This window comes from Bidens hawaiensis, unplaced genomic scaffold (assembly GCF_021521415.1).
Source record: "Bidens hawaiensis isolate Kalapana, Puna unplaced genomic scaffold, B.hawaiensis_p1.1 tig00029300_1, whole genome shotgun sequence".
In the NCBI taxonomy this organism is placed as follows: Eukaryota; Viridiplantae; Streptophyta; class Magnoliopsida; order Asterales; family Asteraceae; genus Bidens; species Bidens hawaiensis.
The window spans coordinates 165,825-183,029 of NW_027494834.1; the positions used below are offsets into that span (position 1 = coordinate 165,825).

Consider the following 17,205-nt stretch of genomic DNA (forward strand, 5'->3'; position numbering starts at 1 on the left):
GAACGGATTGCCCAACTTGAGTATAAGGTGGTGCAGAGAGATGAAGTGGTGAACAAGTTGACGTCTCTACTTGAATCCACGAATGCTATGCTAGCAAGCCGTGAGAAGGAACAGTTAGCATTTGAGGCCAGGTTTAGACTTCTCGAAGGAATGTTGCCGCAAATGTCGGCAAGTCAAATAAGTGACGTATGTTACATATAAACATATTAATTAATGCATTCAACATACATAATTGGCACTGTTTTTGTCACAATTCGTAGGTAAATCCTGTTCCCAATCAGGTTGGTTCTAACTAAAGTACTAGTGCTGTGGGGAAAAATAAAGTGCCAGTACCAGTAAGTATCTGATAGTTTCTTTGTTTATTACAACTTTCCATGTGATTTTTCATTTTCCATAACCTAATAAATTGATTTGTAGGCCAGTTCTGTGGGAAACATCTTTACCTCAGGTGAGGCTGTGCAACAAGAATCCGCTCCTCAGGTAAGCATTTGACAGTTTGATTGATTTTTTTTAATAATTAACTTTCCATGTGAGTGTGCTGATTTTACGTAAGTTAATTGTAGGCCAAGTCTGTGGATAAAATAGTTGTCCAAACTGTACTCACTCCTCAGATCGCGACATCAGTAAGTATTTGACAATTTCGGTACTTTTTATAATTCGTTTCCAATGTGAGTGTGCTCATTTTCTATTACCGAATTGCAGGCCAAGTCCGTGGAAAAAAATGTTGACCAAACGGTAGTCGATCCCCATAGCGCGACATCAGTAAGTATTTGGCAATTTCAGTGTTTATATTTTATAACCTAATAAGTCTAACAATTCCAATTTCTTTTATATTACCAATGAAGCCTGTAGAAAACAATGTTGACCAAACATCAACGCAACTACACCACACTCCGGATAGTAACGGCTCGAAAAAACCAACAATACTTGACAGTTTCATATTTTTTGTTTCGAGTTTTCCCTTTAATTGTTGATTGATTTCCATCCATAAGCTGATTCATTGAATGGTTTTTAGGTAAAACGGAGAAGCCATGAAAGAAAAGTTGATGTATCTACGGATGAAGCTTCCCCACCTCCTGAAATAAAGGTATGTAATGCGCGAAACATTGTTAATTTCCCACCAACATGGCGTATCCATGGGTATGTACTTATATATTGACTTCAACTAAGCCATCTTAATTTCCCATGCTTGTTTATAGGTGTATGAGTGTCGTTTGTGTCTGAATGACAAGCGTAACAAGGTGGCACATGGTAGAGTTCATTGGTCACCGGTTCCACAACAGTTGCATGGAAAAGCAATCCGGAGGGTTGCTATAAAATTAGTATTGATGAAGCCAAAAAGGAACAAGCAATTATTCCTTGTGAGGCAGGTGAAATTATGACTGTTGGTGACGCAACTGGTACTTTTGTTGCTTTGCCAGAACACCTAATCTTATGTGACCAGGAGGTTTGTACCCTTTTAACTTTAAACCTATAGGAAAACTTAACCAAACAAATATCTATGTTCATTTTCATTTATTTTAAAAAATGAACATTTGTGTTCGTTTATGTTCGTTTGTTTATAATCTAAACTAACATAATTGAACAAAGATAAATGAACATAAACGAATGTACGCTCATGAACATAATGAACGAACGGAACATGTGTTCATGTTTGTTTTTTTAATTAAACGAACACAAATTTTGTGTTCGTGTTCGTTCGTTTATTAAATAAACGAACATAAACGAACTTCCCACCGAACGGTTCACGAACAGTTCAAAAAAAGTTCGGTTCGTTTGCAGGCCTACTATTTTGTTCTATTCAATTACAAAATATCATAAGAGATCATATCTGTTGTGACAAGGAGGTTTGTTCCTGTTTTGTTCTATTCAATTACAAAATATGACATTAATTATACATATTTGTTTTTCATATTATGTTGTTCCAGCTACCACCACTCCCATCCTCAAAAGAACCAGACAGAGCTGGCAAGAAGCCAAAGGCAAAGTACACAACGATAGATAGGGTGACCAAACATAAGACAAGGAGCAATACCAAGAAAACCGACGCCTTAGCTAGGTATTTTTTAAGATATTTTGCATATATCTTACAAAAAGATGTATACATTTGCTTAAGTGAATATTATTGTTAATATAATTTGTTTCTAATTTTGTTTTGTCATGCTTGCTTACAACTGTTTTATATTACTGCACAAAAAATAAAAATAATTATATATTGTCTAATTACACACTATTTGGCCACATAGAACATATAAAATAGGTGTGGCCAAAAGTAAGATAATAGCCACACCTCAAATTACAAAAATTAGAGTCTATAAATGACCATTAGCCACAACTAAAATATTGTTGTGTGACTAAAGGGTAGCAAAGTTAATGGAGTTAACAAATTATGTGTGGCTAAAAGTGTGACATAGCCACACCAAAAACTCATGATTTTATATATCACCATTACCCACACCATGCTTGCTTCGTTTTTTATGTGTGTGACGGAATCATATAAAACGTCATATAAAAAAATCACCAAGTGTGACCAAATGTCATAAAATAACCACACTAGCCATTGGCCACACTTTCATCTTGGTTTTTGTTTGTGTGGCGGAACGAGATCAAACGTCATTGGAAAAATCACTACGTATGACCAAAAGTATGATAATAGCCACACTTTATATTACAAAAGAATTATGTGTGACAAATGGTAAGACAATGGCCACACCACAAACTACAAAAGAGTGTTTGAGTGGCAAGTTCACATTTTTAGCCACACTGACAATAACCACCAGTGTCTATATGATATGATTGGCCACACAATACATCACTATGTGTGACAAAAAGTTTGACAATAGTCACACTTTAAATTAGAAAAAGCATTATGTCTGACAAACGGTAAGACAATGGTCACACCACAAACTACAAAAGAGTGTTTGACTGGCAAGTTCACATTTTTAGCCACATTGACAATAACCTCCAGTGTCTATATGATATGATTAGCCACACAATACCTCACTATGTGTGACGAAAAGTTTGACAATGGCCACACTTTAAATTATGAAAAACATTATGTGTAACAAACGGTAAGACAATAGGCACACTATAATCTACAAAGGAGTGTTTGAGTGGAAAGTAAACATTTTTAGCCACTTTTAATGTAATATCCAGTGTCTATATTATATAATTAGCCACACTATTATTAAATTTAAGTGGCCATTGCTTTGCTATATCCACACGGTATAGGTCACAATGCACGCTTAACACAACCCTATTGGCCACATTACTATAAAATTCATGAGGCTAAAACATGAATTCATGTGGCTCTATACGTGCAATGGTCACTCATAGTAAATATGTGGCCATTTTCTACCGTTTAGCCACACTTATTGAGAGGTTTCTTGATGGCCAGCAACTAATGCTGGTACGCTTTAGCCACACTTATAACCACATAAGGCCACTAAAAACTGTGTGTGGCCGTATGATACCTACAATTTTGCGACCTTTGGTCACACATGATCTGAACAAGACATGTGTGGCTAAAGGCTTACGGCCACACTTTTTTCGTGTAACCAAAGGTCGATTTTCACGTAGTGCTCGGAACACGGGTGTGATATTCATATAAAAGATAACTACCTTACAATGCATGATGGGCAAGGTAGGTTATTGATGAAGGTGACTCGTTCCCAGAATCGGCTATACCGGATACAATTAAAGATTGGTAAACCGGTTAGTTTACTTAGCCGAATTGAAGAAACAAGTTGGTTGTGGCATGCTAGGCTTGGTCACTTGAACTTCGAGTCAATAAAGCTAATGGCTAGGAGGGAGATGGTTGAAGGGATGCGTGGCGTTACCCATAAAAACAAGTTATGTGAATCTTGTTTGGCGGCTTTTAGGGCGACTCGAGCCCTAGAACTTGTGCACGGTGATTTGTGTGGACCGATTACCCCTCCAACAATAGCGGATAACAGGTACGTTTTTGTTTTAATCGATGATTACTCACGATTTGTTTGGACGTATTTGTTGAAGGCTAAAGATGAGGCGTTTGAAGCTTTCAAGAAGTTTAAGGAATTGGTTGAAAGTGATGTTGGAAAAAAGATCAAGATGTTTCGTACCAACCGAGGTGGTGAGTTTACCTCACATGAGTTCAACCAGTTTTCTGACATGGAAGGCATTCAAATACATCTAATAGCACCATACACACCTCAACAAAACAGGGTCGTTGAAAGACGAAACCGAACCTTATTAGAGATGACACGGAGTATGTTAAAAGCAATGGGTGTTCCGAATTACTTATGGGGTGAGGCAATCCGACATGCAACGTACATTGAGAATCGGATTCCTACTCGTGCCATAAAAGAGAAAACGCCATACGAGATGCTAAAAGAAAAGAAACCGAATATTGCTCATCTAAAAGTATTCGGTTGTGTGGCATATGCAAAGATAGTGGGCACTCACTTGAAAAAGCTCGATGATTGTTCGAGGATTTTAGTGCATATCGGAGTCGATATCGGGTCCAAAGCTTACCGGTTGTTCGATCCGAAGACCCAGAAGATTGTGATAGCTCGTGATGTGGTTTTTGACAAGAAGAAGACGTGGGTTTGGTTTAATTCAGGTCAATCCAATGAAGAAGCGGAGCTAGCACCGGGTTTAATGTGGGTTTTTTGGAATGGGGTTATTGATACCGGAGTTGGGAAAGTTGTAACTGAGCCTATTGGAAGCAACAACATTAGCGACGACTATACAGCTTTGTCGCCAAATTCTGAAACAGAATCAGCGACAACTTATGTCGCTAATTCAGACAGTCCATCATCACTTTTAGCGACAAATTCTGACATTATGGTCGCTAACTCCAACAGCTCAGCATCCAGTTTAGCGACACCAGCAGCAAATGGTTTAGCGACAACAGCACATAATGAACTAGAAAGTAACCTGAGAAGATCTACATGTGTTCCGATCGCACCGGTTAAGTTCAATGATTATGTCTTATGTTCGGAAGTAGAGGACATTGAACTTATTTTGTTAGAAGAAGGTGAACCGAGGAATTTTGGTGAAGCATAATCCAAACCGAAATGGATAAAGGCTATGCAAACGGAACTCGAATCCATTAAACGAAACGACACATGGAAGTTGACCAAGTTACCGAGAGGGGCTAAAGCTATCGGATTGAAGTGGGTTTTCATGGTAAAAAGAAATGCAGATGGTTTGATTAATAAATATAAAGCAAGACTCGTGGAAAAGGTTATGTGCAACAACCCGAAGTCGATTTTGACGAGGTCTTTGCTCCAGTGGCGAGACTTGAAATCGTACGTATGCTCATTATCATTGCAGCTACCAAGGGATGGAAATTACATCATTTGGATGTAAAGTCGGCATTTTTACATGGGGAGCTACAAGAAGAGGTCTTTGTTTCTCAACCAGATGGATTCATTAAACCCGAGGAGGAAAACAAGGTCTACAAGCTAATCAAGGCTTTATACAGTATGAGATAAGCACCACGGGCGTGGAATACCAAGCTTGATGGTATTCTCACGGGTTTGAAATTTGTGAGGTGCTTGAAAGAACAAGCGGTGTATCGGAGATTGATTAGAACCGATATTATTATTGTCGGCGTGTATGTCGATGATTTGTACGTTACGGGTTCGAACAACGATCACATTAATCAGTTCAAACTTGCGATGTCCAAGAAGTTTGAAATGTCTGATTTGGGAATGCTCACTTACTATCTCAGAATCGAAGTCTCACAGTTGGAGAATGAGATTCAAATCCATCAAAGTGCTTATGCTCGAAAGTTATTAAAAGAAGTCGGGATGGAGGATTGTTATCCTAAAGGTGTACCCATGGATCCTAATGTGAAATTGTCTAAAGCCGATGATGATGTTGATGCAGATGCAACGGAGTACCGAAAGTTGGTTGGGTGTCTTCGTTACTTGTTAAACACTCAACCTGATTTGGCATTTTCGGTTGGCATGGTTAGTAGATATATGCAAACTCCAAAGAAGTCTCACTTGGCAGTAATTAAACAAATTCTTCAGTTTATTCAAGGAACTGTTGGATGGGGGGTCAGGTATAAACGAGGTGGATCAAAGGAGTTGATCGGGTATAGTGATAGTAGCCATAACATTGATGAAGATGATGGAAGAAGCACTACCGGTCATGTGTTCTATTATGGGGGAGCCCCGATTTCTTGGTGCTCACAGAAGCAATGCACCGTAGCACTTTCGTCATGCGAGGCGAAATACATGGCGGCGAGCTCTGCTGCGGGACAAGCCATATGGTTAGGTGAATTGTTGATGGAATTGACTAGAAGGAAATTTCAAGAAGTGATGCTAAAGGTTGATAACACATCGGCAATTGCCTTGGTTAAAAATCCTGTTTTTCATAGTCGGAGCAAGAACATAAAGTCCCGATTTCACTATATACGGGAATGTGTGGAGCGGAAGGAGTTAGCGGTGGAGCACATTAGTGGCAAGGAACAACGAGTTGGTATTCTTACGAAATCACTTGCAAGAATCAAGTTTGACGAGATGAGAAGATTGCTCGGTGTTGAAGATCTCCTATATTCGAGTCGGAAATTAGGGGGGATTGTTGGTAATTTCCATCAATATCGGCCCGTCGCATGTAAGTGACCGGGTTGGACCTATTGGGCCTATGGAATTCATTAATGATGTAATGGGTTTTTAAGGTTACAATTAGGCTTTATATTGGGTAATTACTTGTTGACCAAATTAGGGTCTCCCTATATATATAGCAATGTTAGGGTTATTCTATGTGTGGGGGGATTATTGTATTCAAGTTTTGTGCTAGTTTCTTGATTATAATAATACGTGAGTTAACCTAAATATTGTGTGCTCATTTGTGTTCCCGTTATCAATTCGTTATTGAGTTTCTAAAGCTAGTAAATCTAACTATCTATATAATTGTCTACCATAAAATCCTAGGTGTCACTTTCAGGTTGTTCCCCCCATTATCTAGAGCCACCAGATTGCTTAATTTATAATTGGAGACTTCTCATGCATTTGACCCGATCTCGCGGGTATGGGTCTCACCAAACCCGGATGGTCTTTAAATGGGTTATAACATCTCATTTATTTGTAAAACTATTTCATAAGCAAACAATAATTTTCACAGGTCATGGGTCTCACCAAACCCGGATAACTCTTAAACGGGTTAAAACATCTCATTTAATTGTGAAATAACTCGTTAATTATCAAAGAATAATTTTCACGGGTTATGTGTCTTACCAAACTCTAATAGCCCTCAAATGGGTTATAAGATCTCATTTATTGATAAACACTTTCATTATCAAACCCTAATTTAATTTATCTACTTTACATGTTCCACGTTGCTGATCTATCATCTCCATCGTCGGTTAACTTTCAATACTACCCACCATCGTCAACTACATCAATGCCTCTTTTTTCATTAGACAAATATTTGTGTTCATGTTTGTACATTTAAAAAATGAACATGCTCGTGTTCGTTAAAAATCTAAAACCTAAACATCTCAACTGATAAAACTCAAACGTTAAAAAATAAAACAATCATCATAAAATAGCAAAAACGATTAAAAACAAAACTTTAAATAATCCAAGGATCAAACTAGTAATAAATAAATAAATATAAAAAAAGAATGATGGGATCACTTCATCTACACCTATACATACACAATAACAACGTACATGTTTCGTGTCAGTTATCCAGTCAGTCAGTCAGTGAGTCAGTCTTTGTTAAGCCACAGGCAACCTCAATTTTTATGGCTTGATCTTCAAGTTTTCATCATACCCACTCTGTTTCATGGATGATGATTTAATTCCACGTAAATCCTGTCTTGCTCCCGGATTTCGGTTTCACCCGACAGACGAGGAGCTTGTGAGGTACTATCTCACGCGTAAGGTGTGTGGGAAGCCCTTTCGATTTCAATCCGTCTCCGAAACCGATGATTTGAGCCATGGGTACTTGCCGGTAATTCGTTTCAACTGCTATTGGTGTTTGTTATGATTTAGATATTCAAGCAGTTTCATTTTCACCATTTGACCAGTTTGTAGTTAAAGAAGTTGTAAATTTCTAATGTTAATGTGTTGTGACGTTGTCACTTGAGTGTACGTCTTTATTGGGGAGGTTGATTCTTGATGTTATTGTTGGTATTTGAGATGTGTTGATAAGTCTAGTCTAAGGATCATGACTTTGAAGGTGAATATGCACAGGGTCTCTACCTGCTTTACTTTAGCATAAACATAATGCTTTTTCTTGTTTATTCACGCTTTATGCTTCGTGCTTTAGAGCGGAAGCATAAGTAATAAACACAGAAATATTCTATAAAAAAATTGATTAGAAACTGACTGCGTTAAGAATACGGAATCCTTAGTTTAGCAGGTTTCTCAAGTTTTCGAGATTATAAACTGACTCATAATTATTGAAATTAAGACTATAAATAAAGACAAATTAAGCTAGTGAGTGATTTGCGCATTTAGGCTGACTAAGGAAAGATTTTAGATTTTTTGTTGACGACATTAGAACCTAAATGGTGGAATTTGGGTATGCCAGTTGGTCCAAACCGCCTATCGTGGTTTGCCACATAATCCAGCTCGTCAGAACCTTTTTGTCAACTGGTTACAGAACTTGTAGTTTCACTCGTAGCTCAAGTTATGTGGGATTGAAGTTTTGGCTTTTTGTGCACTATTTTCCTTTGTTCAATTGAAATAGTCTGCTAATTCTTAGATTAGCTCAACATCATTTAGTGTACATGCTATAAACATGTCCATATGTACGTTTAGGATAAAGATGTTAATATATATGTATTTTGTGATTTGTGGATTTCTAGACTATTCTCAAATGAATTCAAGGGACCAAGAATGGTACTTCTTCAGTCCTTTAGATAAGAAGTATGGCAACGGTTCTTGGTTGAACCGTGCCACCGGAAGGCTATTGGAAAGCCACTGGGAAGGACCGAGCTGTGCACCATAAAGGCCAAGCAATAGGGTCCAAAAAGACGTTGGTTTTCCATGTTGGTCGAGCCCCAGATGGAAAACGCACAGATTGGGTCATGCATGAATATAGACTCTCTGATAAGGGATTGGAGAGAGCCCAAGTTGCACAGGTTTGAATCACACGCGATTGTTTTATTTCCATTAATGCGTATTGGAATATTAATCCGAAAAGAGTTATCTTTTCTTGATTTGGAGGGAAAGGATGCATTTGTGTTACGTAGAATCTTTCAAAAGACTGGTTTGGGACCGCCAACTGGAGACCGTTATGCACCGTTTCTTGAGGAAGAGTGGGAAGATGATGAGGCCCTTTTTGTTCCTGGTGGAGAACCACGGGGAGATACCAATAACGGGAAAGGAACTCGAAATGACAGTGTACAGGTATTATAAACTTGTGTAACTTATGTGTTTTTACGTTAATACTCCTGGTCATTAGTGGAATTCACATTTTAGGTTTTGCTTTACTTTAGTTTCTTGTATTCCATCAAAAGGCATCATAAAGTTCGAATCCTTTTGTTCTTCATGATGAATTTCAGGCTGGTACTCGGACAATCGATTTTGTGTGCAAGAGGGTAAGACCGGAAGACGAAATGGTTTAAAGTCTGAACCTGACGCCGAACCTCTCTCTTCGCTTAACAAACGGTCAAAACAAGTTGACCCGAGCACCTCCGATGCAAATGGTTCAGATGATTCAGCCACAACGAGTCAACATCCAAAAACAACCAACCTGTCATCTTCACTTGTTGAGTTCCCTTTACTAGAGCCAATTGCAGCCAAAGAAGCTCATCATGCGACCACCACACCACCGTCATTTGACGCTTCCACCCTTGAGAAATCCCTTTCTCCAGGGTGTTTGAAATATATTAGTGACTTGGAAACTGTGATCCGAAATGCGTTGACGGAAAAGGAGAGTTTAAAGCTTGAAGTGATGCGGGCCCAAGCTACGATCAACGTTCTCAACACGCGCATTGATCTTTTGACCAAGGAGAATAATGAATTGAAAAGTGGTGGTTAGGTAATTACTGGCCTATACTTGTGTTCATCAGTTGTAAACCATATGCAACTGATGAAAACAAGGTCTTGAGGAAAGAGTCATGATAAGATAACATGGCTCTTTCCTAAGTACAATTCTGCATGATTTAGTTACAATAAAACTTCATGTCAAGACCTTTTTGGTTAAAAGTTATGACATTGTTGAGTTTGGATCATGTAATCTAATCACCTTTTAGTGTTATCTGACTCATGTAGCCTAGCCCACCGATTAACATTAGATCGTGGTATTAAATTGGATCACAATGTAGGAAATCAAAAAGAATTGAAATATTTTTTTAGACAAAAAACAAAACCAAGAATCCCTACACAAGTTTTATTTGTTTGGTGAGTACGTCTGGATATTTGCACCTTGTAAACGTACAACCACCGAAGCATAGGGTACACCCCTGATGTTTTGAAGTGAAGAAGCCAACTATTTACCATTGAGTGTGTAATCAAGACAAAGCTATGCATGCTTTCCATCATTAAACTGAGCGTTTTTCGACGACCGGAAAGTTTTTAGAAACTTCGTTCCCATCTGGAACTCTTCCTCCTGCCTTGACTTGTCCCAATCACGTTCCGCTGCCATAATCTCAATGACACGTGGCAGTGCTTTGCTGGCAGCATCCGTGTCAAGAAATGCAAGTCGGGATCTTCTAGCAATGAAATCTACTGCAGACTCACAGTACTCGTTCCTTGTGCAGTATGCCACCTCAGCTTCAAGGTACGGGTATCCGTGGGCAAGCCGCTTGCCTAGATTTTCATTCTACATTAACAACATTAAGGTGTAATTAATATTTAACAATACCATTTTTTATTATGTTTGGACAAATATGCTTAATTATTAAATGATGTAAAACCTGGGCAATGGAAGCTACTCTTTCAGCCATGGTACCGTACGAGTGAGACAGATGCTTTGCTGCAGCGGTGTCCATCTCACCGGGAATTATTGCTCTGTTTTCTGCTTTCTTCATGCGTACGTATTCTTGTGCGAGCACTGTGAAAAATGCAGGGTACCAGCCGTCTCCGCCCACAAGACAAAAATTGGATGTTACACAGTTGTTTACTGGATTTAATTTTCCTGAATTTATAGCTGCATTCACTGCATCTTCAGCCATGCTGAAAATAAGGTTAGTTAGCACACAGTTGATCCATGCCACTGAGTCAAAATTAGGGGCGCAATTTCTGAGTTCTAACATGACATGAACCTAACATGAAACTCGCGGGTTTTGCTCAGTTTCAGATTGAGCCAGCGAACATGCTTAACTTATGGCAGGATAGTGAGTTAACACGTTTACTTCTATAATTCAGAAAATATATACATTTTGGGCATATTAATAAAGGATAAAATCATAAAATAGAACGAAACATCAGGATTTGTAGTTTAAATGTAACTTCTATTAATACACAAAAAAAGGTAGAATAAAATGAAAAGTTGGGGTGCAGATTATTAATACCACATGAAACTCACAGCTTTGGGTTTGGACCGGTATACGCAGGTTTGGTCGATTTCTAGTCGAACCCGCACGAATACGTTTAGCTATACAGCCTGTGTTCAATTCGACTAGACGGGCTTGCGAGTTGACCCATTTACATTTATAAATTCAAAGATCATATATTTGTGTTATAACTTAAATGGATTGGCATTTTATGCCATAAATGTAAAGGATAAAAGAGAATTAAACATTAGGATTTATAGTTTAAACGTAATTATTGCTTGTAAATTGTAATAATTGATTATTAATATGTAAATCCGGTTTTTCAGGTCATGTTTGTGTCATCATGTGAAAATTTATGTTGGATTCGGGTTCATGTGTGCTGATGTTGGATTCAGGTCGGTTCGACTGACCAGTTAACTTGCAACCAAATGGGCCGTGTTATTTTTTACCCGTAAAAATTCGTGTCAGGTTTGGGTTCACGTGTCTGACACGATTTTCTAGCTGACCTGACAACCCGCCAACATATGGGGTGTGTATCTGTGAATCTATTAAAATTCGTGCCAGGTTTGACTGACCTGTCAACCCGCAAACAAACAGGTCAAGTTAGTGTCAACCCGTGAAAATTCGTATCGTGTTCGGGTTCATGTATGTCTGACACGATTTTTGGGCTGACCTGTCAACCTGCAAACAAAGAGGTTGTGTATCTGTCAACCCATGAAAATTCGTGTCAGGTTTGACTGACCCGTCAACCCGTAAACAAACAGGTCATGTTAGTGTCAACCCGTGAAAATTCGTATCATGTTCGGGCTCACATGTCTGACATGATTTTTGGGTTTGTGTCGGGTTAGACCGACTCGTAAACCCGTAAACACAACCCACTCAGCACCCGAAACGTCGACCATCAAACGATAACCCACCTTCTATAAGTGGTCCACTTTCCACCAGTAATCGTAACCAAACCAGGATAATCTTCACAAACAACATGGTCCCTAGAAATGCTCTCCGTGTTCTTCGCAGTGGGGTCCACCGCCAGTGGCCGAATCCCACTCCAAGCAGACAAAACATCCTCGCGCCTAACCTTAACATTAAGATAATCACGAATAGCATCCAAAATAAACTCAATTTCATTCTCGTTCGGTTCAGGTAACATTGTGATACCGGTACTAGAATCAGTTGTACCAGCAACTGTCCTACCTAACCACGGGAGCATGAAAACGACACGCCCGTCTTTCGTTTTAGGTACAATTAACCCCATTCCTTCTGGGGAATAATAATCTGGAAGCACAATGTGGACCCCACTGCTCGGACAGATCATAGATTTTGCATCTTTATCAGCTAGTTTTCTTACTGAGTCACAAAACGGCCCGCCCGCATTCACAATGACTTTTGCATACGTGTTGAACTCCTTACCTGTAAGACTCACAAAAAGTATTGAAGTCAAGATGAGTATGTTTACCTGCTAACTCCTCCTTAGTATGATAATCATATATAGGGTTAATATCATTATAAACCACAACATACTTTCTCATTTTTCACAAATAGTAATAATTTTGGCGTGTAAATTTCTCTGCTGTCAAAAAAATAAATAAATAAATAAAACACACACACGAAGAAGTCGGAGCCATGAGAACATGCTATATTGATGACCATTTTCTCTTAAAAGTACTATATTCAATTCTTTTTTACAAAAATGTTTAATGTCACTTTATCAAACACCTGTTGTTTGATTTTTTCATGTATTTGTGAAAAAACAAAAAAACCATTTCCTCTTAAACAAGATTGTATTCAAATTTTTATATCAAAAAAGTTGAATGTCACTTTATCAAGTTTTCGCAAACACAAGAGGAAACGTCAGTGTTTTAAATATTTTTTTCACAAATACATGAATTCTAGACCAAGTGTAGAAACTTCAACGAAGCAAAACTGTGTTGAGGGACCTTTTGTGTTTGTTTACATGTTTAGGGGCTTTTATACATCAAAACTATGTTGAGGTACTTTTTAATATGAATGAGAAATTATGCTGATTTTGAACATAAATGTTGCTTTTATTACCTGATAGGTTGTCACGGATCCGGGCTCCACTAACCCGGTCCCGACCCTCTTCTTTCAAAAGAGACACAACTTCTGCATGATTAAGTACAGCTGCACCAGCTAAAGCAGCAGTGCAAGCTAACCCAATATTAACCCGTGAATCATTCATTTGGCCATCATAATAAACCACTGTTCCTTTCAAACTTCTATCTTTACCCTTCCGTGCAAGTGTGGGGAACAGTTCAGAAGACTCTTGTGCAGAATAATATCTAGAAAGATGCAGTAAATGTCGTCCTGCAACTAGATCATACATTTTCAAGCCCGCCCAATAGTAAACAGTCTCGAACCAACTGTAACACGGTGTCATGCAAGGTAATGCGTGACAGAGGTGTGGTGCGTTGTTGATAGCCTGTTTACGCTCATTTAGGGCATGAAAAACTAACTTTAGTTGACCGTAGTCTAAACTGAACACGGCTTTCTCCAAGTACCGAACACCTGAAAGATTAATGCAACTCTAGTTCAAAATCAGGGTATGCATAAGGTTGAAAAGTCAAAATTAGGCGTGCAAACGAGCTGAGCCGATCAATAAGAAGCTAGAAACGAGTCGAGCCTTATTGAGCCCGAGCATCAAATCAAGCTCGTTTAGTTATATGGGAAGATCATTTAGGCTCGTCAAGCTCTAGCAAGCCTAGTGTGTTTTAGGTTATAACTCTTTTGCGTATTAATCTCACACTGAGCATAGCTTAGGCCTTGTTAAGGATTTTTTCAAAAGATATAAAAATAATTGAAAATGTATATAAATTAATTAATAAATAATAAACGAGTGAAGCCGAGCCGAACAAAAGGAGCTTGATACGAGCTCTCGTTGGCATTTATATCAGCAATGACGAAGAAATTCGAAATCAGGAAGATGAAAAAAATAACTATTAATCGTAAAACGTGATACGTGATTACGCGATCGGCGATCATAACAATCAAAATAATACAACACCGTACACAACACGATGCACACACGTACCTCCGTGAAGAAGTTTCGTTGAACGAGAGGATGTACCGGACGAGAAGTCCTCTCGTTCAACGATGCCCACGCGGAGGCCTCTGGTTGCGGCGTCGAGAGCGACTCCGCAACCGGTAGCGCCTCCGCCAATGACGAGAATATCGAGCGGATTATCGGAAGTAGCGCCCATTAACGACGTCTCCTGTACAGAACGAGATGGTACGGCCGCGGCAGGGTCGGTGATCCTCCTACGTAATGCTGTCAGCGATGAGCCACCGCCGCGGTCGGTCGAGGACACGGAGGTGTCACGTAATGTCATGTGTGAACCGCCGACGGCCACGGCGAGTGCACCGGCGGTGACGCGTACGCTACGAGCGCGGAGAAACATGTCCATGGTTTTCTTGTGAAAACGTGATTAGAGAAAGAGATCAAATAAAGGAGAAAGTGGCCCCCCTATAAATGAACGGAGCACCGAGGAAAACACGAGTTTGTATTCATATCACTTATTTTTATTTTTATTCTTATTCTTATTCTTTTAACCACTAAAAAAGTTTGACCACCCGGATAAACTTATTTACAAGGTGTTAATAACACTCGTGCACATGACCATACCATCACCTGAAGGCCTATGCTGTGTGGTAAAACCATTGTCTTACACATGACATATTTTATCATGAAAGAAACTCGGATTTGTGATCTTTTCTAAAAAAAAGTAATCAAGATGTTACTAGAGTATTGCTCATTTGGTCACTTAATATTTATATTTATATGTATTATATTTAGATTAGAGTCGGCTCATAGGTAGTTTGAGGAGGGCGACAACCCATACTCATTCTTTTTTTTTAATGGCCAACAAACATAGATTATTATTATTATTATTATTATTATTATTATTATTACCTTTTGTTTTGTTCCGTATTGGGATTTGAGAATGCAACTCGCAACTCAACTGGTAAAATTGTCAAATTATTTATCACACAATTAAAAACATAACTTTAGAGGCTTTTTTTTGTGTTCGTCCTAAGCCCTGAAAATTTAAGAGATTCTTAAAGAAGACATTGATTTAGATTTAGATAATATTGAATGGATGCCCCTTTTTATAAAAAAGTTTTACAAATTCGATTTGTTAACTATAAGAATGTCAGGTTACACACATGGTTCATGAAGTAAGTAGATGTCAATTGGTTTTTTAAAGCTTATGACCAGCGATGATGTAGGTAGGTAAAGATAAGCATTCAAAAGGGCCTCATATTGTCAAAACGTTTACAAGGGCCTCCTAAGATGAATTAAGAAGCTTTGAATGCCTTATCGTGAAGTAATCTCATACTTTGTTATACAGACACGTGTATCATTAAATCAACCGTTTTTAGTAATTACAACAACAAAGTAATCATAAAAAGCAAAAATATTGTTAGGCTTTGGAAAGGATGAAATATATGCAAATCTTTTCTCCATCTTTAGAAATAGAGACACTATTAAGTAAAAAAAAAAAATTTAGTAAAGACATTTAATACAATCCACTTCTATATTAATCATAGTTAAATGATCGTTGAAGAGGTATGTACCCGCCTCAACACCGAGCAAGGCGGGTCAACCCACAAGATACAGACAAGTGACTTGAAATCAAGACATTACGAAGGCACAAAGCCAAAACCTATGCGCATGGCGCATATCACATATGCTCAGGCATCATATGCCCAGGCACCACACATGCTCAGGCATCATATGCCCAGGCACCACACATGCTCAGGCATCACATATGCTCACGCATATCACATATGCGCGTGGCGCATCCGCGCATGACGCATATCGCATGCTCATGCATATCACATCTGCGCATGAAACATCTGCGCGTGAGAATAAAGAGAAGACCTCGCGCATCCTCAGGATAGGCGCATATCACACATGCACATAATCAACCTCGTCCTTATCCAAATCAGGATTAGGGCAACCTTGGTTGTGCACGTCAGACAACCTTCCAGAAGGTATCTTTTTAAGGAATAAGAATATGCTGATGTTGACAGCTGCCAAATGAAAGGTGGACAACTCAGCATAACGCATGTGCTACCACGTGATTACAACCAATGAGAAAGCACCAGGTGTCCCAGAGGACACGTGGCGCAGAGCAATTGGAGGAGGCCAACAAGGCTGAGCCCAATCAGTGGAAACCCTAGCACTATAAATACAGCATCAACTCCACAAGGAAAGGATCATCCAACAACACACAGTTACAGTCAGTAACACACACAATCACAGCAAATCACAGAGTATTCAGCTATTAAGCAATACTCTCCAGATTTCCTTACTCTCATAACATTATCTTCTCCTACAAATACTTATTCTCACACCGGAGGGTTACCCCAAAGAGGACCCCTCTGTCCCTTTCTGAGGGGTAAGTTGACGGTGCTGTTCATTTTGTAGGTGGAAGAACACAAATCCAAGAAAACCATCGGTGAAGAAGCATAATCACACCCGAGGAAAGTAGATCGTCTACCAGTGAGTCGATCCACGTTTCTTCATTGGCGCCATCCACTGTTACAACGGCAATCAGATCTCATCAGATCTATATATAAAAAAAATCACCATGGTTTCTGGCGTTCATAACGTTGATCAAGTTCTGGAGGATATTGAACGTGAGGATGTTAATGAGGGACAGCAGTTTCTGAGGGGGCCGCGTGATTCTACGCGCACCACCAGTAACCGTCCCTTCATCACAACTCCTCACGGCCAGACT

General features: G+C 39.0%; 1 protein-coding gene and 1 pseudogene across 2 annotated transcripts; one reads left to right on the forward strand and one right to left on the reverse strand.

Annotated features, from left to right (window-relative positions):
- The first annotated feature begins 7,782 nt into the window (after positions 1 to 7,782).
- Positions 7,783 to 10,024, forward strand: LOC143578601 (NAC domain containing protein 50-like; annotated as a pseudogene). Its single transcript, XR_013143303.1, has 4 exons — positions 7,783 to 7,950; positions 8,810 to 9,085; positions 9,177 to 9,353; positions 9,509 to 10,024. The product of XR_013143303.1 is annotated as an NAC domain containing protein 50-like (transcript).
- Positions 10,025 to 10,232: 208 nt separating this feature from the next.
- On the reverse strand, positions 10,233 to 15,072 carry LOC143578602 (glycerol-3-phosphate dehydrogenase SDP6, mitochondrial-like). The gene is made up of 5 exons (XM_077062126.1): positions 14,493 to 15,072; positions 13,496 to 13,969; positions 12,361 to 12,853; positions 10,865 to 11,123; positions 10,233 to 10,770 (listed from the first exon to the last, which is right to left on the reverse strand). Exons 1-5 carry the CDS (start codon positions 14,863 to 14,865, stop codon positions 10,471 to 10,473), a joined length of 1,899 nt encoding a protein of 632 aa, XP_076918241.1. The 5' UTR covers positions 14,866 to 15,072; the 3' UTR covers positions 10,233 to 10,470.
- Positions 15,073 to 17,205: the final 2,133 nt, after the last annotated feature.

Bases quoted from the DNA above. Each gene is read 5' to 3' on its own strand.
- LOC143578602 (XM_077062126.1), bottom strand. From the start codon at position 14,865: ATGGACATGTTTCTCCGCGCTCGTAGCGTACGCGTCACCGCCGGTGCA. The intron at 13,970-14,492 runs GTACGTGTGTGC...TTAATCTTTCAG, and splicing joins AACGAAACTTCTTCACGGAG to GTGTTCGGTACTTGGAGAAA. The intron at 12,854-13,495 runs GTAATAAAAGCA...TGAGTCTTACAG, and splicing joins GATCCGTGACAACCTATCAG to GTAAGGAGTTCAACACGTAT.